Source organism: Triticum urartu, chromosome 6, assembly GCF_003073215.2.
Source record: "Triticum urartu cultivar G1812 chromosome 6, Tu2.1, whole genome shotgun sequence".
NCBI classification, from domain to species: Eukaryota; Viridiplantae; Streptophyta; class Magnoliopsida; order Poales; family Poaceae; genus Triticum; species Triticum urartu.
The window spans coordinates 76,483,686-76,507,625 of NC_053027.1; the positions used below are offsets into that span (position 1 = coordinate 76,483,686).

Genomic DNA, 23,940 nt, shown 5'->3' on the forward strand with positions numbered 1-23,940 from the left:
CTTCACGGAGGAAGTATGTTTTGTTAGTGTTTTTTATCACTGTCAAGCCAATATATACACGATATCAAGGATTAGGAAGATAGAACCAAAAGAAGAAAACAAAAGGAGACAGAAGATGAGACTCATACATGCCCTAGACATCCAAGGAAGGATCTAACAACATTAGCTAAAGCTTGGCTCTTAGACGGCAACTGCAAATGTTTTGAGAAACAAGCCTTGGGCATACATTACCACCCACTGAATTAACACCAAATGGAACTAAAGCAAATATATATACCCAGCATTGCATCAGACATCCAAGGATCAAACAGCATTAGCTCTCAAGCCTGGCTGGGCAAAAGCTCTTACGTGGCAACTGCGAATGTTCTGAGAAACAAGCCTTGATTTTATCATCATTTGCGATGCAGGGGCATATTGAACATACTATGTTTACAGTGCTGAAGCTCATTTTGAAACACAATGTTGACCAGGAAAATAACAAGGCTCAGACATCCAAGGAAGGAATTATCAGCATCAGCTCTCAAGCCTGGCAAGGCAAAAGCTCTTGCAACTGCGAATGTTTTGAGAAACAAGCCTTAAATTTAGCAGCATTGTCAATACTTCTCCCAGCAGCAAATCACAATAAGAATGAAGTCAGAAAATAAGGACCGACATAAAATCATGCACACTGTATGAAAGCACTGAAATGAGGGGATCCCAACCAAGACAAGCACACAATGACACAAGTCAAACCAAGAACACTTGCAGCTAAACTTCAAAATCTGACAAAATAAAGGGGGGCCAACAATATGCAATGAGCAGCATTTAGCATCATCAGAAAATAAAGACTTCTCATTCACAGTATAACAGCACTGTGTCAGAAGGTGTCCTAAGATTGTTTCAAGGTTTCATCACATGATAGTGAACACAAACCAAATTAAAGAAGAAACAATATGTTTTCATTGCAACGAACTCCTCAAAAGCAAAACAAAGAACCTACAAAACATATTAGAACCAAATAGTAATAAATAAACTGGAGTCGAATGGAATTAAGCTACAGTTCAGATCACAAAAGGCCGCAAAAGTAGATTGCCAAATAAAAACTAGAAGTGGCAACCAATTTAACCGGAAGATATTTAAAAAAACAGTAAAATACACATAGGCAGATTAGTTCAAAGTTCACTTATTCATACTTGACCGTACTGCTATTCCAGCAACTGTTTAAACGAAACCAACACACATCTCACGGGGACTCGATGGTCCATGAAACCAGACATGATAGTAGGACTTGACACAAATGAGACTAACACTTCACATGGAAGACAGGGGCACCCACCAGAGCACCCACGGCAATTACTGACCACCGCGGAGGCGGAGCACCAGGTGGAGAGTGGATTCCTTCTGGATGTTGTAGTCGGCAAGGGTGCGGCCATCCTCCAGCTGCTTGCCAGCGAAGATGAGACGCTGCTGGTCCGGGGGAATGCCCTCCTTGTCCTGGATCTTGGCCTTGACGTTGTCGATGGTGTCTGAGCTCTCAACCTCCAGAGTGATAGTCTTGCCAGTAAGGGTCTTCACAAAGATCTGCATACCACCACGAAGACGCAGGACAAGGTGAAGAGTGGACTCCTTCTGGATGTTGTAGTCAGCAAGAGTGCGGCCATCCTCCAGCTGCTTTCCTGCAAAGATGAGGCGCTGCTGGTCAGGGGGGATGCCCTCCTTGTCCTGGATCTTGGCCTTGACATTGTCGATGGTGTCTGAGCTCTCAACCTCCAGAGTGATGGTCTTGCCGGTAAGGGTCTTCACAAAGATCTGCATACCACCTCGGAGACGCAGGACAAGGTGAAGGGTGGACTCCTTCTGGATGTTGTAATCAGCAAGGGTACGGCCATCCTCCAGCTGCTTGCCAGCAAAGATGAGGCGCTGCTGGTCCGGGGGGATGCCCTCCTTGTCCTGGATCTTGGCCTTGACGTTGTCGATGGTGTCCGAGCTCTCAACCTCCAGAGTGATGGTCTTGCCAGTAAGGGTCTTCACAAAGATCTGCATGCCACCTCGTAAACGCAGGACAAGGTGAAGGGTGGACTCCTTCTGGATGTTGTAATCAGCAAGGGTACGGCCATCCTCGAGCTGCTTGCCAGCAAAGATGAGGCGCTGCTGGTCAGGGGGGATGCCCTCCTTGTCCTGGATCTTCACCTTGACGTTGTCGATGGTGTCCGAGGACTCCACCTCAAGGGTGATGGTCTTGCCAGTGAGGGTCTTCACAAAGATCTGCATGCCTCCCCGAAGACGGAGGACAAGGTGGAGGGTGGACTCCTTCTGGATGTTGTAGTCAGCAAGGGTCCTGCCGTCCTCGAGCTGCTTGCCAGCAAAGATGAGGCGCTGCTGGTCCGGGGGGATGCCCTCCTTGTCCTGGATCTTCGCCTTGACGTTGTCGATGGTGTCCGAGGACTCCACCTCAAGGGTGATGGTCTTGCCAGTGAGGGTCTTGACAAAGATCTGCATGCCTCCCCGAAGGCGGAGGACAAGGTGGAGGGTGGACTCCTTCTGGATGTTGTAGTCAGCAAGGGTCCTGCCGTCCTCAAGCTGCTTGCCAGCAAAGATGAGGCGCTGCTGGTCCGGGGGGATGCCCTCCTTGTCCTGGATCTTCGCCTTGACATTGTCGATGGTGTCAGACGACTCCACCTCAAGTGTAATTGTCTTGCCAGTGAGGGTCTTGACAAAGATCTGCATGCCTCCCCGAAGGCGGAGGACAAGGTGGAGGGTGGACTCCTTCTGGATGTTGTAGTCAGCAAGGGTCCTGCCGTCCTCCAGCTGCTTGCCAGCGAAGATGAGGCGCTGCTGGTCCGGGGGGATGCCCTCCTTGTCCTGGATTTTTGCCTTGACGTTGTCAATGGTGTCAGACGACTCCACCTCAAGGGTGATGGTCTTGCCTGTCAATGTCTTCACAAATATCTGCATCTGCAGAGAATAATACCAAACAGGATAATGAGCCTCTAGAAGCAGACCAAGCAAACCCACATTATAAATACTAATGCTTTTATACATCAAGTCATAGAGAATAAACAGCAGCAGCAGCATATTTTCTGCAAAAAAGCAGTATGCTCATCAGAGAAAAAACCAGACACACAAAATTACTATTGGATTCAATCATAGAGAGTTTAAGAAGATATCAGGGAGGAAGACAGAACTAGTAGAGAAAACATGCATATGAGGCAAGCAAACTAACATTATAAATACTAATGCATTTTGTAAGCTTTTACACATCACGCCATAGAGAATAAACAATGGGCAGCAGTATATTTTCCTTATATTGATTAAAGAGGAACTGACAGAACATGTACCACAGAAAATCCACAGATATCTTTTATCTAGGGCTCCATATAGCTGTCGGATATTATCATCTTCTAAGAAAATAAACCTAGCTTTGAGAGGGAAAACAATCAACAATCCTAGTCCTAGGCCTATAAGGAGTTTAAGGACGATCCTGGTACGACAAGAACATGATCACGAGCGACGGATCTGGCACACAAAGCTACTACTGGATTCGATCATGAAGACTTAAGCGAATCTATCAAGCAGGAACGGACGTCCTAGTAGAGAGAAAACATGCATATGAGATCAGACGGCATCATGAATTGGCTCCGAAGACGAACAGATTTGGGAGAACACGACATCTACAGGCATAACCCCTACGATTTCATATACACGCATAATTCCTACGAATTTGCTTGAAGCTTCAGCTATCTAACATGAGCGATTGATCGGGACAACAAGCTTCGTTCCCGCAACCCCAGATCGGAGCATAGCCGGGCAAAATTCGACGGCAATAATCCTCCAACTACCACGGAAACGTGGATCCGGACGGTACGGGGAGAGGGGAAGGGAATCGCCGTACCTTGGGGCGGTGGGGGAGGACCGGAGGAGGGGGAGCTGGAGTCGACCGGAGACGAGATCGGCTGGGGGATTTGTTGGTTCCGTTCGTCGGAGCGGTGGTGCGGATTGGATTGCGGGCTGGGAGGTTGGTGGGTATTTATGGCCGCTGGTGACCGGCCGGGGTGGAGAAGGAATCCCGTGCCGTGACGCTCCTTCCTTCCGCGTCGGTGTTGCTACGTTGACGTGGCGTAATTGTGGCCGTTCACTTCTCGAAATAAATAAATAAACTTCTCGAAATAAAATTCGGTTGAAATGGAGTGGCCGATGGTCAGATTTAGACGGACGCGAACGGATGACGCGCCTCCAGCCGATCCAAACGAATAAATAAAAAATAAATCCATGTCTGTGCGTGTTGAAATTGACATCAGACCAACACAGCTAGAAAAATAAAATGAACCTGTCAAGTCAAAATTGGCCATAATTCATGCATCTTAGCCGTAGTTCATGATGGCACACATGTCGGTATACAAAATGATTATGCTCTCGGCCATTGTTCGTTCATATAGCTCGAGCATCTTCTTTCCCCTCTTTTTGAACCAAACCTTTTTCCTTGGGACACATTTGCTCAAGTTTGACCGTCATGATCTCCACTTCCTTCGTTATTAGCGTGAGCTTCACCTCGTTAGCTTTTGTCTTACAATGCTCGTCTCGATCTTGAGCTTCTTCTTTTGGACGTTCTTCTCGATCTCGAGCTTCTTCTTTTATAACTCGGTGTGGGCCTTCATTTGATCTTCCTTCTTTATTACGAGGCTTAGAGAATTCTAGGTCTATCTTTAATTAGATCAACTCCAAATCTCTACTCCTACTAGTAAGATGCCCGTGCTATGCTATAGAATCACAAAAAATCGGCGGGAATTGTTTATTTAAGTGTCAAGAGTCTAGTGAACAATAAAAGATGTACCAAGACATCCTTCAAAGCAATGCCATATTGTTGGTAAGGTACACATTGAGCAAAATCAGACGTATGATTTCCGACCAAACATTTTCTTCTCAATTTTCACCTTACAGATGACTTTTTGTTCTCCCTGCACAGCTTTCTCCTTCTTGTCCCATATTGAGGGGGACAGAGAGCATGCGGCAAATAGAAAATCCGTTCACACATTTGGCAATTGCGACCACACCCTAACCAGCTGTTGGTTAACACAAGATCCATCTCTAGTCCGCACCCCATTAACTGCGACAAGAATCTACGTACACCGCCACCATAAACGAAAGCAATATTTTAGGCATCTATGAGGCCATGGCATCATCCGCCAAGCATAGTATACCCTTCTTTTAGTCATTTGCTCCAAACATCTATGCCAACAATATTAGAGCATCTCCAGTCGTTGGCCTTTCAGGATGCGCCTAAAATCGCCGCCTGAGGGTGAGCCGGCGTAAAAATTAGGCCTGGGGCGAGTTGATCCCCAGCCGCCGGCCCAGGGCCGCCCCCAGGCGCGTTTAAAAGTAAAATTTGTATAGCAAATTTCGGCACAGTTCGGCGAAGTTCGGCTAAACACGATAAATTTCGGCAAACTTAGGCATATATTAGACATGTTCGTGAATTTTAATTACGTAGCAAAATAGATAACTAGTCTAAAAGAGAAACTGGCTGAACGTCGAGTAGTCGTCGTCATCGCCGCCATCATCGGACTTCTCCTCCTTGACACGGCCGTCCCTGGTGGACCCCTGACCGGCGTCGCCAACGCGGGCTGATGGCGGCGACGCGTCGTCGTCGTCGCTGTCGCAGATGACGACGACTCCACCTTCGTCGCGGCCGCGTCGGCGCTCCGCGAAGCGGCGCAGGGCGGCGCACTGGCGCTCCTTCGCCTTCTCCAGATGCTCCTTCTCCATCGCTATGGAGTCCCTGCGCGCCCATTCCAGGGCCGCGTCGTCGTCGTTGAGTTCCGTCTTCACCGGCGCGGCCGGCTCCTTCTTCACCGGCGCGAGCCCCGACTCCGTCTTTGACTTGACGAAGCGCGGAGGAGGAGCCGACGAGGAGGCGCACCGGCCGCCCTCGTTGATGACGATGCCGGCGCCGCGAGTGCGCCGGCCGAGCGGCGTCTCCGCCGCGGGCTCGGCCTTGACGCCGAGCAGGGCCGGAGTACCGGAGGAGTGCGAGGAAGATCGCGAGGAGGAAGAAGAGGAGGAGGACCTGAACCTCCTTGGCGCCCATGGCCCGGCGCGTCGGTGGTGTGCCGGGGCGGCCACCCTCGCCGGGTACGCCAACGGCGGGTCGTTGCCGCCCTCGAGGTACGTCAGCACGCCCTCGAGTGTGCGGCCGGGGACGCCCCACCACAGGTGGCGCCCCTCGCTGTTCTTCTGGCCGCCGACCACCGGCGCGTCGTTGGTGGACGCCAACCGCTACTGCTGGCGGCGCTCGAAGTACGCCGCCCAAGCCGCGTGGTTGTCGGCGGCGTACTGGGGGAGGGAGAGCTGGGCGTCAGTGAGGGAGGCGCGTACGACCTCGACCTCCTCGGCGAAGTATTTGGGCTTGGCCACGGCGTCGGGCAACGGGGGAACGGGCACTCCCCCGTCGCCGAGTCTCCACCCCGTCGGCCCGACGCGCATGTCCAGCGGCCCGGGATGTTCGCCTGGAACAGGAGCCAGGACTCCTGTTCGCGCAGCGAACGGCGGCCGAAGCCGTTGGCCGCCGCCTCGTCTCCGGGGAAACGCTCTGCCATGGCGACGGGCTCGGGAGAGGTAGAGAGGGAGAGGGAGGGGCTGGGCGGCGGCGAGGGGCGGGGCTGGTGTGGGCACAGGCGAGTGAGGCCACCGGCTATATAGCCGCGCCGCGCCCGTGTGAACGCGTGCGAGGGAGGGGAGGCATCGGCGCGCCGTCCCGTGACGCGCCGCCCGTGAGGAATCAATGGTAAGGCTGACCGGCAGCAGCCTTGCCACTGATTCCCCGTGGGAACCGAGGCCGTTGGGGGAAGACGAGGCGCCGTGTCGCTGACGCGGCTGGTCCGCGGCTTTTTCGCGCCAAAACAGCTCGCCCCGGTGCCCCCGGGTGCCCCAGCGCGCCGGGTTCGGCCTGGGTCCTTCGGCGCTGTTTTCGGCCCAGGCCGGCGAAAATCGGACTCCTGGGACGCGACTGGGCCGTTTTTTCGGCGTCAGCACGAGAAAATCGTCTGGGGAGGTCTTTCTGGGGACGCGGCTGGAGATGCTCTCAGCCCTCGAGATCTCGCTTCATCTACCTTCTCACCTAAAATTGGTATGTACATAAACGGGTTTGTAGAATATTTAGACAAAGGGAAAAAAACCTTTATGGGGTCTAAAGTTATTTAGGCAAACAAAAAACCGAATGGACAACACTTTCAATACATTTTGTACGGAACAAAGAAACAAAATGTAAAGTAAAAGATGCTCTTGAATCATATTTATATAGAAGGGGTGAGTGCACATGTATGTATATACAAAAATATTAGTATTTGACTACTTATAACTTTTCTTACATCAACCAGGTCTATGCAAAGAAAACGTTCACAACGGACAACCAGGAGACAAATATTCGGGATGTGTCTTAAAAAATTGGATGTTTCTCCCCATAGGCAGAATCTGAAGTCAACAGAAGCAATGAACATAGAGAAAAAAAAAGACATAACAAACACAAAAGTAGTATTTTTGGTTGTGCTCGATGCCAACCTATCAACAATATAACATCGTTTGATCAATGTCTAGGAACTTTTTTTTGCGGGACATAGAAATGAATTGGATCTTGGAAATAATTTAAATAAACAACAATGTTTCACCTGATCTTTTGTGACCCCGTAGCGTAGTACGGGCATCTTACTAGTTACAACTAGAACGAGAGAACTAAAGGAGGCTCCAAAGCTGTGTGTTTAATTGTGGCAAAAATCTCTAATATATATAGGTTGGAGGAGAGGGAGGGGGCGCCACAAGTCGGAGGAGTCCTTCCCTTGCGTCGGCTTAAGGGGGTCCAATTCGGGCCCCTCTAGCTTCAAGCTAGGGGGCGTGCCTCTGTAGCCGCCTATTCTACCGTCGACGGCGGTCGTAAACCATATAGGCAGTTGGGTTCTCCTGCATCCATCGTCGCGTGAGTGTCGAGTGGGGAGAAGAGAGATAGGGAACGGGAGAGACGGGGATACCATTTTATGAGGAGCAGTTTTCGGAGACTCGCAATTTCGATTACATCACACGTATCGATTGGACTTACTTCCGCTTCCGCTTCCATGGGTTGAGGAAAGCCCGAAGGAGTCAACCGGAGGGGCATGTAGCATGCACGGAGGAATCAAGTGCATATCTGAGCCATACATGGTTAATCAAACAACTGGAAATAATTATAGAGACGTGGACGCACGAGAATGCAGGAAAATAGGGTAGTGGAGGCTCCTATTTAGATATAGTAGATTGGACCCTAGGGCCCAATCACCTCCCACCACTTGGCCTTTTTTATGTTCTTTGACCTGTTGATATTTAATTAATTATAAAAGCCCCCTAATCAATATTAGAGCCTTTTATTATCAATTAAATATCATCGAAAACATTTCTCACTTATATAAAAAATCCCAGTAAACCCTGAAACTCTTCCAGGAACTCCGAAACAATTCTAGTTTCTCTCAAAACTATTTTTAATATTAATGTAACCATTGTTGGGGAACACAGTAATTTCAAAATTTTCCTACGCACACGGAAGATCTATCATGGTGATGCATAGCAACGAGAGGGGAGAGTGTATCTATGTACCCTCATAGACCGAAAGCGGAAGCGTTTTATCAACGCGGTTGATGTAGTCGTACACCTTCACAATCCGTCCTGATCAAGTACCGAACGTACAACACCTCCGTGTTTAGCACACGTTCAGCTCGATGACGTCCTCGCCTTCTTGATCCAGCAAGACGGGCGAAGTAGTAGATGAGTTCCGGCAGCACGACGGCATGGTGACGGTGTTGGTGAAGAACAATCTTCGCAGGGCTTCGCCTAAGCACTACGAAAACTATGACGAGGGATAAACTAGAGGGCACGGGGTTGCCGGCACACGGCTTGGTGTTTCTTGATGTGTCTTGGGTGCTAGCCCTACCCTCTATTTATATGTTGAGCCTTGGGGTCGAAACTTTCCTTTTGCTCTTTTCCAAAAACCTTGTGGGCTTTTCCCTTTTGCCCAAATAAAGTGTTATCGTACCCAAACATTTCGGGAAACATCCGGAACCCCTTTCGGAGACCAAACACTATTATCTCATATATCAATCTTTATCTCTGGACCATTCTAGAGTTCCTCGTCATGTCCGTGATCTTATCCGGGACTCTGAACAACATTCAGTCACCAACATACATAACTCATATAGTACTATATCATCAACGAACGTTAAGCCTGCGGACCCTACGGGTTCGAGAACTATGTAGACATGACCGAGACACCTCTCCGGTCAATAACCAATAGCGGAACCTGGATGCCCATATTGGCTCCTACATATTCTACGAAGATCTTTATCGATCGAACCGCATAACAACATATGTTGTTCCCTTTGTCATCGGTATGTTACTTGCCCGAGATTCGATCATTGGTATCTCAATACCTAGTTCAATCTCGTTACCGACAAGTCTCTTTACTCGTTCCGTAATGCAACATCCCGCAACTAACTCATTAGTCACATTGCTTGCAAGGTTCATAGTGATGTACATTACCGAGAAGGCCCAGAGATACCTCTCTGATAGACGGAGTGACAAATCCTAATCTCGATCTATGCCAACTCAACAAACACCATCGAAGATACCTGTAGAGCACCTTTATAATCACCCAGTTACGTTGTGACGTTTGATAGCACACAAAGTGTTCCTCCGGTATTCGAGAGTTGCATGATCTCATAGTCATAGGAACATGTATAAGTTATGGAGAAAGCAATAGCAACAAACTAAACGATCAACGTGCTAAGCTAACAGATGGGTCAAGTCAATCACATCATTCTCTAATGATGTGATCCTGTTTATCAAATGACAACTCTTTATCCATGGCTAGGAAACTTAACCATCTTTGATTAACGAGTTAGTCAAGTAGAGGCATACTAGTGACACTATGTTTGTCTATGTATTCACACATGTAGTAAGTTTCCGGTTAGTACAATTCTAGCATGAATAATAAACATTTATCATGGGATAAGGAAATATAAATAACAACTTTATTATTGCCTCTAGGACATATTTCCTTCAGTCCACTTTCACTAGAGTCAATAATCTAGATTACATTGTGATGATTCTAACACCCATGGAGCCTTGGTGCTGGTCATGTTTTGCTCGTGAGAGAGGCTTAGTCAACGGGTCTGCAACATTCAGATCCGTATGTATCTTGCAAATCTCCATGTCTCCCTCCTTGACTTGATCGCGGATGGAATTGAAGCATCTCTTGATGTGCTTGGTTCTCTTGTGAAATCTGGATTCCTTTACCAAGGCAATTGCACCCGTATTGTCAAAAATATATTTTCATTAGACCCGATGCACTATGTATGACAACTAGATCAGATATGAACTCCTTCATCCAGACTCCTTCATGTGCTGCTTCCGAAGCAGCTATGTACTCTGCTTCACATGTAGATCCCGCCACGACGCTCTGCTTGGAACTGCACCAAATGACAGCTCCACCATTTAAAAAAATACGTATCCGGTTTATGACTTAGAGTCATCCGGATCAGTGTCAAAGCTTGCATCAATGTAACTGTTTACGACGAGCTCTTTATCACCTCCATAAACAAGAAACATATCCTTAGTCCTTTTCAGGTATTTCAGGATGTTCTTGACCGCTGTCTAGTGATCCACTCCTAAATTACTTTGGTACCTCCCTGCTAAACTAATAGCAAGGCACACATCAGGTCTGGTACACAACATTGCATACATGATAGAGCCTATGGCTGAAGCATAGGGAACACATTTCATTTTCTCTCTATCTTCTGCAGTGGTCAGGCATTGAGTCTGACTCAACTCCACACCTTGTAACATAGGCAAGAACCCTTTCTTGGCTTGATCCATTTTGAACTTTTTCAAAACTTTATCAAGGTATGTGCTTTGTGAAAGTCCAATTAAGCGTCTTGATCTATGTCTATAGATCTTGATGCCCAATATATAAGCAGCTTAACCAAGGTCTTTCATTGAAAAATTCTTATTCAAGTATCCTTTTATGCTATTCAGAAATTCAATATCATTTCCGATCAACAATATGTCATCTACATATAATATCAGAAATGCTACAGAGCTCCCACTCACTTTCTTGTAAATACAGACTTCTCCAAAAGTCTGTATAAAACCATATGCTTTGATCACACTATCAAAGCGTATATTCCAACTCCGAGAGGCTTGCACCAGTCCATAAATGGATCGCTGGAGCTTGCACACTTTGTTAGCACCTTTTGGATCAACAAAACCTTCTGGTTGCATCATATACAACTCTTCTTTAAGATATCCCTTAAGGAATGCAGTTTTGACATCCATTTGCCAAATTTTATAATCATAAAATGTGGCAATTGCTAACATGATTCAGACGGACTTAAGCATCGCTACGGGTGAGAAGGTCTCATCATAGTGAACTCCTTGAACTTGTCAAAAACCTTTCGCAACAAATTGAGCTTTGTAGACAGTAACATTACCGCCAGCGTCAGACTTCTTGAAGATCCATTTATTCTCTATGGCATGTCGATCATCGGTCAAGTCAACCAAAGTTCATACTTTGTTCTCATACATGGATCCCATCTCAGATTTCATGGCCTCAAGCCATTTTGTGAAATCCGGGCTCATCATCGCTTCCTCATAGTTTGTAGGTTCATCATGATCAAGTAACATGACTTCCAAAACAGGATTACCATACCACTCTGGTGCGGATCTTACTCTGGTTGACCTACGAGGTTCGGTAGTAACTTGATCAGAAGTTTCATGATCATCATCATCGGCTTCCTCACTTACCGGTGTAGGAATCACTGGAACTGATTTTAGTGATGAACTACTTTCCAATAAGGGAGAAGGTACAATTATCTCGTCAAGTTCTACTTTCCTCCCACTCACTTCTTTCGAGAGAAACTCCTTCCCTAGAAAGGATCCATTCTTAGCAACGAATATCTTGCCTTCGGATCTATGATAGAAGGTGTACCCCAACAGTCTCCTTTGGGTATCCTATGAAGACACATTTCTCCGATTTGGGTTCGAGCTTATCAGGTTGAAGCTTTTTCACGTAAGCATCGCAGCCCCAAACTTTAAGTAACGACAACTTGAGTTTCTTGCCAAACCACAGTTCATAAGGTGTCGTCTTGATGGATTTAGATGGTGCCCTATTTAACGTGAATGCAACCGTCTCTAAAGCATAACCCCAAAACGATAGCGGTAAATCAGTGAGAGACATCATAGATCGCACCATATCTAATAAAGTGTGGTTACGACATTCGGACACACCGTTACATTGTGGTGTTCCAGGTGGCGTGAGTTGCGAAACTATTCCGCATTGTTTCAAATGAAATCCAAACTCATAACTCAAATATTCACCTCCATGATCAGATCGTAGAAACTTGATTATCTTGTTACGATGATTTTCCACTTCACTCTGAAATTCTTTGAACTTTTCAAATGTTTCAGACTTATGTTTCATTAAGTAGATATACCTATATCTGCTCAAATCATCTGTGAAGGTGAGAAAATAACGATATCCGCCGCGAGCATCAATGTTCATTGGACCACATACATCAATATGTATGATTTCCAATAACTCTGTTGCTCGCTCCATTGTTTCGGAGAACGGAGTTTTAGTCATCTTGCCCATGAGGCATGGTTCGCAAGTACCAAGTGATTCATAATCAAGTGATTCCAAAAGTCCATCAGAATGGAGTTTCTTCATGCGCTTTACACCAATATGACCTAAACGGCAGTGCCACAAATAAGTTGCACTATCATTATCAACTCTGCATCTTTTGGCTTCAATACTATGAACATGTGTATTACTACTATCAAGATTTAATAAAAATAGACCTCTCATCAAGGGTGCGTGACCATAAAATATATTACTCATATAAATAGAACAACCATTATTCTCTGATTTAAATTAATAACCGTCTCACATTAAACAAGATCCAGATATAATGTTCATGCTCAACGCTGGCACCAAATAACAATTATTTAGGTCTAAAACTAATCCCAAAGGTAGATGTACAGGTAGCGTGCCGACGGCGATCACATCGACTTTGGAACCATTTCCCACGCGCATCATTACCTCGTCCTTAGCCAATCTTCGCTTAATCCGTAGCTCCTGTTTCGAGTTGCAAACATTAGCAACAGAACCAGTAACAATACCCAGGCACTACTGCGAGCATTAGTAAGGTACACATCAATAACATGTATATCAAATATACCTTTCACTTTGCCATCCTTCTTATCCGCCAAATACTTGGGGCAGTTCCGCTTCCAGTGACTAGTTCCTTTGCAGTAGAAGCACTCAGTCTTAGGCTTAGGTCCAGACTTGGGCTTCTTCACTTGAGTAGCAACTTGCTTGTTGTTCTTCTTGAGGTTCCCCTTCTTCCCTTTGTCCTTATTATTGAAACTGGTGGTCTTGTTGACCATCAACACTTGATGCTCCTTCTTGATTTCTACCTCCGCAGCCTATAGCATTGCGAAGAGCTCGGGAATTGTCTTATCCATCCCTTGCATATTATAGTTCATCACGAAGCTCTTGTAGCTTGGTGGCAGTGATTGAAGAACTCTGTCAATGACACTATCATCAGGAAGATTAATTCCAAGCTGAGTCAAGTGGTTGTGGTACCCAGACATTCTGAGTATATGTTCACTGACAGAACTATTCTCCTCCATCTTGCAGCTGTAGAACTTATTGGATACTTCATATCTCTCAATTCGGGCATTTGCTTGAAATATTAACTTCAACTCCTGGAACATCTCATATGCTCCATGACGTTCAAAACGTTGTTGAAGTCCCGGTTCTAAGCCGTAAAGCATGGCACACTGAACTATCGAGTAGTCATCAGCTTTGCTCTGCCAGGTGTTCACAACATCTGGCGTTGCTCCTGCAGCGGGTTTGTCACCTAGCGGTGCTTCCAGGACATAATTCTTTTGTGTAGCAATGAGGATAATCCTCAAGTTATGGACCCAATCCGTGTAGTTGCCACCATCATCTTTCAACTTAGCTTTCTCTAGGAACGCATTAAAATTCAATGGAACAACAGCACGGGCCATCTATCTACAACAACATAGACATGCAAAATACTATCAGGTACTAAGTTCATGATAAATTAAAGTTCAATTAATGAAATTACTTAAGAACTCCCACTTAGATAGACATCTCTCTAATCATCTAAGTGATCACGTGATCCATATCAACTAAACCATGTCCGATCATCACGTGAGATGGAGTAGTTTTCAATGGTGAACATCACTATATTGATCATATCTACTATATGATTCACGCTCGACCTTTCAGTCTCAGTGTTCCGAGGCCATATCTGCATATGCTAGGCTCGTCAAGTTTAATCTGAGTATTCTGCCTGTGCAAAACTGACTTGCACCCGTTGTAGGTGAACGTAGAGTTTATCACACCCGATCATCACGTGGTGTCTCGACACGACGAACTGTAGCAACGGTGCATACTCAGGGAGAACACTTATACCTTGAAATTTAGTGAGAGATCATCTTATAATGCTACCTCCGAACTAAGCAAAATAAGATGCATAAAGGATAAACATCACATGCAATCAATATAAGTGATATGATATGGCCATCATCATCTTGTGCCTTTGATCTCCATCTCCAAAGCACTGTCATGATCACCATCGTCACCGGCTTGACACCTTGATCTCTATCGAAGCATCGTTTTTGTCTCGCCAACTATTGCTTCTACGACTATCGCTACCGCTTAGTGATAAAGTAAAGCAATTACATGGCGATTGCATTTCATAAAATAACGCGACAACCATATGGCTCCTGCCAGTTGTCGATAACTCTGTTAGAAAACATGATCATCTCATACAATAAAATTTAGCATCATGTCTTGACCATATCACATCACAACATGCCCTGCAAAAACAAGTTAGACGTCCTCTACTTTGTTGTTGCAAGTTTTACGTGGCTGCTACGGGCTGAGCGAGAACCGTTCTTACCTACGCATCAAAAACCACAACGTGGTATAGTGATTGCTTTTTGATCTTCAGAAAGAACCATGTTCATTGAATCCGATTCAACTAAAGTTGGAGAAACTGACACCCACCAGCCACCTGTGTGCGAAGCACGTCGGTAGAACCAGTCTCGCGTAAGCATACGCGTAATGTCGGTCTGGGCCGCTTCATCCAACAATACCGTTGAATCAAGAATCAACTAGTGACAGCAAGAAATATGTATATACCCACGCCCACAACTCCTTTGTGTTCTACTCGTGCATATAACATCTACGCATAGACCTGGCTCGGATGCCACTGTTAGGGAACGCAGTAATTTCAAAATTTTCCTACGGACACGCAAGATCTATCATGGTGATGCACAGCAACGAGAGGGGAGAGTGTGTCTACGTACCCTCATAGACCGAAAGCGGAAGCGTTTTATCAACGCGGTTGATGTAGTCATACACCTTCACGATCCGTCCCGATCAAGTACTGAACGTACAACACCTTCGTGTTCAGCACACGTTCAGCTCGATGACGTCCTCGCCTTCTTGATCCAGCAAGACGGGCGAAGTAGTAGATGAGTTCCGGCAGCACGACGGGGCGGTGACGGTGTTGGTGAAGAACAATCTTCGCAGGGCTTTGCCTAAGCACTATGATACGTCTCCAACGTATCTATAATTTTTGATTGCTCCATGCTATATTATCTACTGTTTTGGACATTATTGGGCTTTATTATCCACTTTATATTATTTTTGGGACTAACCTATTAACCGGAGGCCCAGCCCAGAATTGTTGTTTTTGCCTGTTTTAGGGTTTCAAAGAAAAGGAATATCAAACGGAGTCCAAACGGAATGAAACCTTCGGGAACGTGATTTTCTCACCGAATACAACTCAGGAGACTTGGACCCTACGTCAAGGCATGTAACAGGAGGCCACAAGGTAGGGGGCGCGCCCTACCCCCCAGACGTGCCCCCACCCTCGTGGGCCCCCTATTGCTCCACCGACGTACTTCTTCCTCCTATATATGCCCACGTACCCCCAAACGATCAAATAGGGAGCCAAAAACCTAATTCCACCGCCGCAACTTTCTGTATCCACGAGATCCCATCTTGGGGCCTGTTCCGGAGCTCCGCCGGAGGGGGCATCAATCACGGAGGGCTTCTACATCATCATCGAAGCCCCTCCCATGAAGTGTGAGTAGTTTACTTCAGACCTACGGGTCCATAGCTAGTAGCTAGATGGCTTCTTCTCTCTTTTTGGATCTCAATACAATGTTCTCCCCCTCTCTCGTGGAGATATATTCGATGTAATCTTCTTTTTGCGGTGTGTTTGTTGAGATCGATGAATTGTGGGTTTATGATCAAGTCTATCTATGAATAATATTTGAATCTTCTCTGAATTCTTTTATGTATGATTGGTTATCTTTGCAAGTCTCTCCGAATTATCAGTTTGGTTTGGCCTACTAGATTGGTTGTTCTTGCCATGGGAGAAGTGCTTAGCTTTGGGTTCGATCTTGCGGTGTCCTTTCCCAGTGACAGAAGGGGCAGCAAGGCACGTATTGTATCATTGCCATCGAGGATAACAAGATGGGGTTTTTATCATATTGCATGAAACTATCCCTCTACATCATGTCATCTTTTTTTTTGAATATTTACTGTAGGGTAAAACCCCACAGCCCATTTTATTTAAAAAAAGAGAAGGTCCAACAAAATACAAAGCACTGAGAAAGTGCCAAAACAAAAAAAGTCCTATCTAATACTTACCTATAGTTACAAAGGGTCATGACCCGAGGCAAGAGCTGATGCTAACCTATATTTACAGAAGGGCATTGACCCAAGGTATGAGTTGAGCTCTAACGCTAATGTTAAGCCTGTGAGCCAAAAGAAGGATATCATGTATAAAATTGCACCTCCAAGTGGCAAAACGAGCCTGCTCCCCCCTAAAGATCCTCCCATTTCTGAGGATCCAAATATTCCATGCTGCTGTGAGCATCACTTCAAAGAAAAAAGGGTGGCCAAAACTGGTTCTGGCACTGGAAACACACTCCTGGGTATTAGACCCCTGGGACCAGTCAATCTGAAGGTAATTCCACACTCTGGAGCTGAAATTCACTGGAAGAACAAGTGAGATCTGTCCTCATGGACATAAGCATTACATATAACACAAAGATTATCCTCATCTTGGTGAAGGAAATATGCCCTAGAGGCAATAATAAAGTTATTATTTATTTCCTTATATCATGATAAATGTTTATTATTCATGCTAGAATTGTATTAACCGGAAATATAATACATGTGTGAATACATAGACAAACAGAGTGTCACTAGTATGCCTCTACTTGACTAGCTCGTTAATCAAAGATGGTTATGTTTCCTAACCATGGACAAAGAGTTGTTATTTGATTAATGGGATCACATCATTAGGTGAATGATCTGATTGACATGACCCATTCCATTAGCTTAGCACCCGATCGTTTAGTATGTTGCTATTGCTTTCTTCATGACTTATACATGTTCCTATGACTATGAGATTATGCAACTCCCGTTTGCCGGAGGAACACTTTGTGTGCTACCAAACGTCACAATGTAACTGGGTGATTATAAAGGTGCTCTACAGGTGTCTCCAAAGGTACATGTTGGGCTGGTGTATTTCGAGATTAGGATTTGTCACTCCAATTGTCGGAGAGGTATCTCTGGGCCCTCTCAGTAATGCACATCACATAAAGCCTTGCAAGCATTGCAACTAATGAGTTAGTTGTGAGATGATGTATTACGGAACAAGTAAAGAGACTTGCCGGTAACGAGATTGAACTAGGTATTGAGATACCGACGATCGAATCTCGGGCAAGTAACATACCGATGACAAAGGGAACAACGTATGTTGTTATGCGGTTTGACCGATAAAGATCTTCGTAGAATATGTAGGAGCCAATATGAGCATCCAGGTTCCGCTATTGGTTATTGACCGGAGACATGTCTCGGTCATGTCTACATTGTTCTCGAACCGTAGGGTCCGCACGCTTAAGGTTTCGATGACAGTTATATTATGAGTTTATGAGTTTTGATGTACCGAAGGAGTTTGGAGTCCCGGATGAGATCGGGGACATGACGAGGAGTCTCGAAATGGCCGAGACGTAAAGATCGATATATTGGACGACTATATTCGGACATCGGAAAGGTTTCCAGTGATTCGGGTATTTTTCGGAGTACCGGAGAGTTACGGGAATTCGCCGAGGAGTATATGGGCCTTATTGGGCCATACGGGAATAGAGGAGAGAGGCCAAAAGGAAGGAGGCATGCGCCCCCCCTCTGGTCCGAATTGGACAAGGGGCGCAGCCCCCTTTTCCTTCTTCCTCTCCCCCTCTTTCCCCTTCTCCTACTCCAACAAGGAAGGAAGGAGTCCTACTCCCAGTGGGAGTAGGACTCCCCTTGGCACGCCCCCTTCTAGGCCGGCCGCCCCCTCCCCCTTGCTCCTTTATATACGGGGGCAGGGGGGTACCTCTAGACACACAAGTTGATCTTCGTGATCGTTCCTTAGCCGTGTGCGGTGCCCCCCTCCACCATATTTCACCTCGGTCATATTGTAGCGGTGCTTAGGCGAAGCCCTGCGATAGTAGAACATCAAGATCGTCACCACGCCGTCGTGCTGACGGAACTCCTCCCCGACGCTTTGCTGGATCGGAGCCCGGGGATCGTCATCGAGCTGAACGTGTGCCAAGAACTCGGAGGTGCCGGAGTAACGGTGCTTGGATCGGTCAGATCATGAAGACGTACGACTACATCAACCGCGTTGTCACAACGCTTCCGCTGTCGGTCTACAAGGGTACGTAGATCACACTCTCCCCTCTCGTTGCTATGCATCACCATGATCTTGTGTGTGCGTAGGAATTTTTTTGAAATTACTACGTTCCCCAACAGTGGCATCCGAGCCTAGGTTTTATGTGTTGATGTTATATGCACGAGTAGAACACAAGTGAGTTGTGGGCGATATAAGTCATACTACTTACCAGCATGTCATACTTTGGTTCAGCGGTATTGTTGGACGAAGCGGCCCGGACCGACATTACGCGTACGCTTACGCGAGACCGGTTCTCCCGACGTGCTTTGCACAAAGGTGGCTAGCGGGTGACAGTTTCTCCAACTTTAGTTGAACCGAGTGTGGCTACGCCCGGTCCTTGCGAAGGTTAAAACAGCACCAACTTGACAAACTATCGTTGTGGTTTTGATGCATAGGTAAGATTGGTTCTTGCTTAAGCCCGTAGCAGCCACGTAAAACTTGCAACAACAAAGTAGAGAACATCTAACTTGTTTTTGCAGGGAATGTTGTGATGTGATATGGTCAAGACATGATGCTAAATTTTATTGTATGAGATGATCATGTTTTGTAACCGAGTTATCGGCAACTGGCAGGAGCCATATGGTTGTCGCTTTATTGTATGCAATGCAATCGCGCTGTAATGCTTTACTTTATCACTAAGCGGTAGTGATAGTCGTGGAAGCATAAGATTGGCGAGACGACAACGATGCTACGATGGAGATCAAGGTGTCGCGCCGATGACGATGGTGATCACGACGGTGCTTCGAAGATGGAGATCACAAGCACAAGATGATGATGGCCATATCATATCACTTATATTGATTGCATGTGATGTTTATCTTTTATGCATCTTATCTTGCTTAGATTGACGGTGGCATTATAAGATGATCTCTCACTAATTATCAAGAAGTGTTCTCCCTGAGTATGCACCATTGCGAAAGTTCTTCGTGCTGAGACACCACGTGATGATCGGGTGTGATAGGCTCTACGTTCAAATACAACGGGTGCAAAACAGTTGCACACGCGGAATACTCAGGTTATACTTGACGAGCCAAGCATATACAGATATGGCCTCGGAACACGGAGACCGAAAGGTCGAGCGTGAATCATATAGTAGATATGATCAACATAGTGATGTTCACCAATGAAACTACTCCATCTCACGTGATGATCGGACATGGTTTAGTTGATTTGGATCACGTAATCACTTAGAGGATTAGAGGGATGTCTATCTAAGTGGGAGTTCTTAAGTAATATGATTAATTGAACTTAAATTTATCATGAACTTAGTCCTAGTAGTATTTTGCAAATTATGTTGTAGATCAATAGCTCGCGTTGTTGCTTCCCTGTGTTTATTTTGATATGTTCCTAGAGGAAATTGTGTTGAAAGATGTTAGTAGCAATGATGCGGATTGGATCCGTGATCTGAGGTTTATCCTCATTGCTGCACAGAAGAATTATGTCCTTGATGCACCGCTAGGTGACAGACCTATTGCAGGAGCAGATGCAGACGTTATGAACGTTTGGCTAGCTCAATATGATGACTACTTGATAGTTTAGTGCACCATGCTTAATGGCTTAGAATCGGGACTTCAAAGACGTTTTGAACGTCATGGAGCATATGAGATGTTCCAGGAGTTGAAGTTAATATTTCAAGCAAATACCCGAGTTGAGAGATATGAAGTCTCCAACAAGTTCTATAGATAAAAGATGGAGGAGAATCGCTCAACTAGTGAGCATGTGCCCAGATTGTCTGAGTACTACAATCGCTTGAATCAAGTGGGAGTTAATCTTCCAAATAAGATAGTGATTGACAGAATTCTCTAGTCACCATCACCAAGTTAGTAGAACTTCGTGATGAACTATGATATGCAAGGGATAACGGAAACGATTCCCAAGCTCTTCGTAATGCGGAAACTGACGAAGGTAGAAATCGAGAAAAAACATCAAGTGTTGATGGTAGACAAGACCACTAGTTTCAAGAAAAGGGAAGAGGGAAGAAGGGGAACTTCAAGAAGAACAGCAAGCAAGTTGCTGCTCAAGTGAAGAAGCCCAAGTCTGGTCCTAAGCCTGAGACTAAGTGTTTCTACTGCAAATGGATTGGTCACTGGAAGCGGAACTACCCCAAGTGATTGGCAGATAAGAAGGATGGCAAAGTGAACATAAGTATATTTGATATACATGTTATTGATGTGTACTTTACTAGTGTTTATAGCAACCCCTCAGTATTTGATACTAGTTCAGTTGCTAAGATTAGTAACTCGAAGCGGGAGTTGCAGAATAAACAGAGACTAGTTAAGGGTGAAGTGACGATGTGTGTTGGAAGTGGTTCTAAGATTGATATGATCATCATCGCACACTCCCTATACTTTCGGCATTAGTGTTGAACCTGAATAAGTGTTATTTGGTGTTTTCATTAAGCATGAATATGATTTGATCATGTTTATTGTAATACGGTTATTCATTTAAGTAAGAGAATAAATTGTTGTTCTGTTTACATGAATAAAACCTTATATGGTTACACACCCAATGAAAATAGTTCGTTGGATCTCGATCATAGTGATACACATAATCATAATATTGAAACCAAAAGATGCAAAGTTAATAATGATAGTGCAACTTATTTGTAGCACTGCCATTTAGGTTATATTGGTGTAAAGCGCATGAAGAAACTCCATGCTGATGGGATTTTGGAATCACTTGATTATGAATCACTTGATGCTTGCAAACCATGCCTCATGGGTAAGATGACTAAGACTCCGTTCTCCGGAGCGAGCAACTGACTTATTGGAAATAATACATACTGATGTATGCGGTTCGATGAGTGTTAAGGCTCACGGCAAGTATCGTTATTTTCTGAACTTCACAGATGATTTGAGCAGATATGGGTATATCTACTTGATGAAACATAAGTCTAAAACATTTGAAAAGTTCAAAGAATTTCAGAGTGAAGTGGAAAATCATCGTGACAAGAAAATAAAGTTTCTACGATCTGATCGCGGAGACAAATATTTGAGTTACGAGTTTGGTCTTCAATTAAAACAATGTGGAATAGTTTCACAAACTCATGCCACATGGAACACCACAGCATAATGGTGTGTCCGAACGTCATAACCATACTTTATTGGATATAGTGCAATCTATGATGTCTCTTACCGATCTACCACTGTCGTTTTGGGGTTATGCATTAGAGACAGCTGCATTCACGTTAAAAGGGCACCATCTAAATCTGTTGAGACGACACTGTATGAACTGTGGTTTGGCAAGAAACCAAAGTTGCCGTTTCTTAAAGTTTGGGGTTGCAATGCTTATGTGAAAAAGTTTCATCCTGATAAGCTCAAACCCAAATTGGAAAAGTGTGTCTTCATAGGATACCCAAAAAGTTACTGTTGGGTACACCTTTTATCACAGATCCAAAGGCAAGACATTCATTGCTAAGAATGAATCCTTTCTAGAGAAGGAGGTTCTCTCGAAAGAAGTGAGTGGGAGGAAAGTAGAACTTGATAAGGTAATTGTACCTTCTCCCTTATTGGAAAGTAGTTCATCACAGAAATCTGTTCCTGTGACTACTACACCAATTAGTGAGGAAGCTAATGATGATGATCATGTAACTTCAGATCAAGTTACTACCGAATCTCGTAGGTAAACCAGAGTGAGATCCACACCAAAGTGGTACGGTATCCTGTTCTGGAGGTCATGCTACTTGACCATGACGAACCTACGAACTATGAAGAAGCGATGGTGAGCCCAGATTCCGCAAAATGGCTTGAGGCCATGAAATCTGAGATGGGATCCATGTATGAGAACAAAGTATGGACTTTGGTTGACTTGCCCGATGATCGGCAAGCAATTGAGAATAAATGGATCTTCAAGAGGAAGACGGACGCTGATAGTAGTGTTACTATCTACAAAGCTAGAATTGTCGCAAAAGGTTTTCGACAAGTTCAAGGTGTTGACTACGATGAGAGTTTCTCACTCGTATCTATGCTTAAGTCTGTCCGAATCATGTTAGCAATTGCCGCATTTTATGAAATCTGGCAAATGGATAAACAAAACTGCATTCCTTAATAGATTTATTAAAGAGAGTTGTATATGATACAACCAGAAGGTTGTGTCAATCCTAAAGGTGCTAACAAAATATGCAAGCTCCAGCGATCCATCTATGGACTGGTGCAAGCATCTCGGAGTTGGAATATACGCTTTGATAAGTTGATCAAAGCATATAGTTTTATACAGACTTGCGATGAAGCCTGTATTTACAAGAAAGTGAGTGGGAGCACTACAACATTTCTGATAAGTATATGTGAATGACATATTGTTGATCGGAAATAATGTAGAATTATTCTACAAAGCATAAAGGAGTGTTTGAAAGGAAATTTCCAAAGAAAGACCTCGGTGAAGCTGCTGACATATTGAACATCAAGATCTATAGAGATAGATCAAGATGCTTGATAAGTTTTTTTCAATGAGTACATACCTTGACAAGATTTTGAAGTAGTTCAAAATAGAATAGTCAAAGAAAGAGTTCTTGTCTGTGTTACAAGGTGTGAAATTGAGTAAGACTCAAAACCCGACCACGACAGAAGATAGAAAGAGAATGAAAGTCATTCCCTATGCCTCAGCCATAGGTTCTATAAAGTATGCCATGCTATGTACTAGATCTATTGTATACCCTACACTGATTTGGCAAGGTAGTACAATAGTGATCTAGGAGTAGATCACTGGACAACGGTCAAAATTATCCTTAATGGAATAAGGATATGTTTCTCGATTATGGAGGTGAAAAAAAAGGTTCGTCGTAAAGGGTTACGTCGATGCAAGTTTTGACACTAATCCAGATGACTCTAAGTCCCAATCTGGATACATATTGAAAGTGGGAGCAATTAGCTAGAGTAGCTCTATGCAGAGCATTGTTGACATAGAAATTTGCAAAATACATACGGATCTGAATGTGGCAGACCCGTTGACTAAACTTCTCTCACAAGCAAAACATGATCACACCTTAGTACTCTTTGGGTGTTAATCGCATAGCGATGTGAACTAGATTACTGAATCTAGTAAACCCTTTGGGTGTTGGCCACATGAAGATGTGAACTAATCACATAAAGATGTGACCTATTAGTGTTAAATCACATGGGGA

The 23,940-nt window shown here is 44.9% G+C and overlaps 1 protein-coding gene and 3 non-coding genes across 4 annotated transcripts; all 4 read right to left on the reverse strand.

Annotated features, from left to right (window-relative positions):
• Positions 1–284: 284 nt before the first annotated feature.
• On the reverse strand, positions 285–401 carry LOC125517685. Its single transcript, XR_007287733.1, has one exon. It is a non-coding gene; the product is annotated as a small nucleolar RNA SNORD14 (small nucleolar RNA).
• A 79-nt stretch (positions 402–480) lies between these two features.
• LOC125517687 lies at positions 481–596 on the reverse strand. Its single transcript, XR_007287735.1, has one exon. It is a non-coding gene; the product is annotated as a small nucleolar RNA SNORD14 (small nucleolar RNA).
• Positions 597–806: 210 nt separating this feature from the next.
• Positions 807–902, reverse strand: LOC125517792. The gene has a single exon (XR_007287800.1). It is a non-coding gene; the product is annotated as a small nucleolar RNA snoR31/Z110/Z27 (small nucleolar RNA).
• Positions 903–1,146: 244 nt separating this feature from the next.
• LOC125513583 (polyubiquitin-like) lies at positions 1,147–4,029 on the reverse strand. The gene is made up of 2 exons (XM_048678721.1): positions 3,872–4,029; positions 1,147–2,934 (listed from the first exon to the last, which is right to left on the reverse strand). Exon 2 carries the CDS (start codon positions 2,932–2,934, stop codon positions 1,333–1,335), a length of 1,602 nt encoding a protein of 533 aa, XP_048534678.1. The 5' UTR covers positions 3,872–4,029; the 3' UTR covers positions 1,147–1,332.
• Between the last annotated feature and the right edge of the window lie 19,911 nt (positions 4,030–23,940).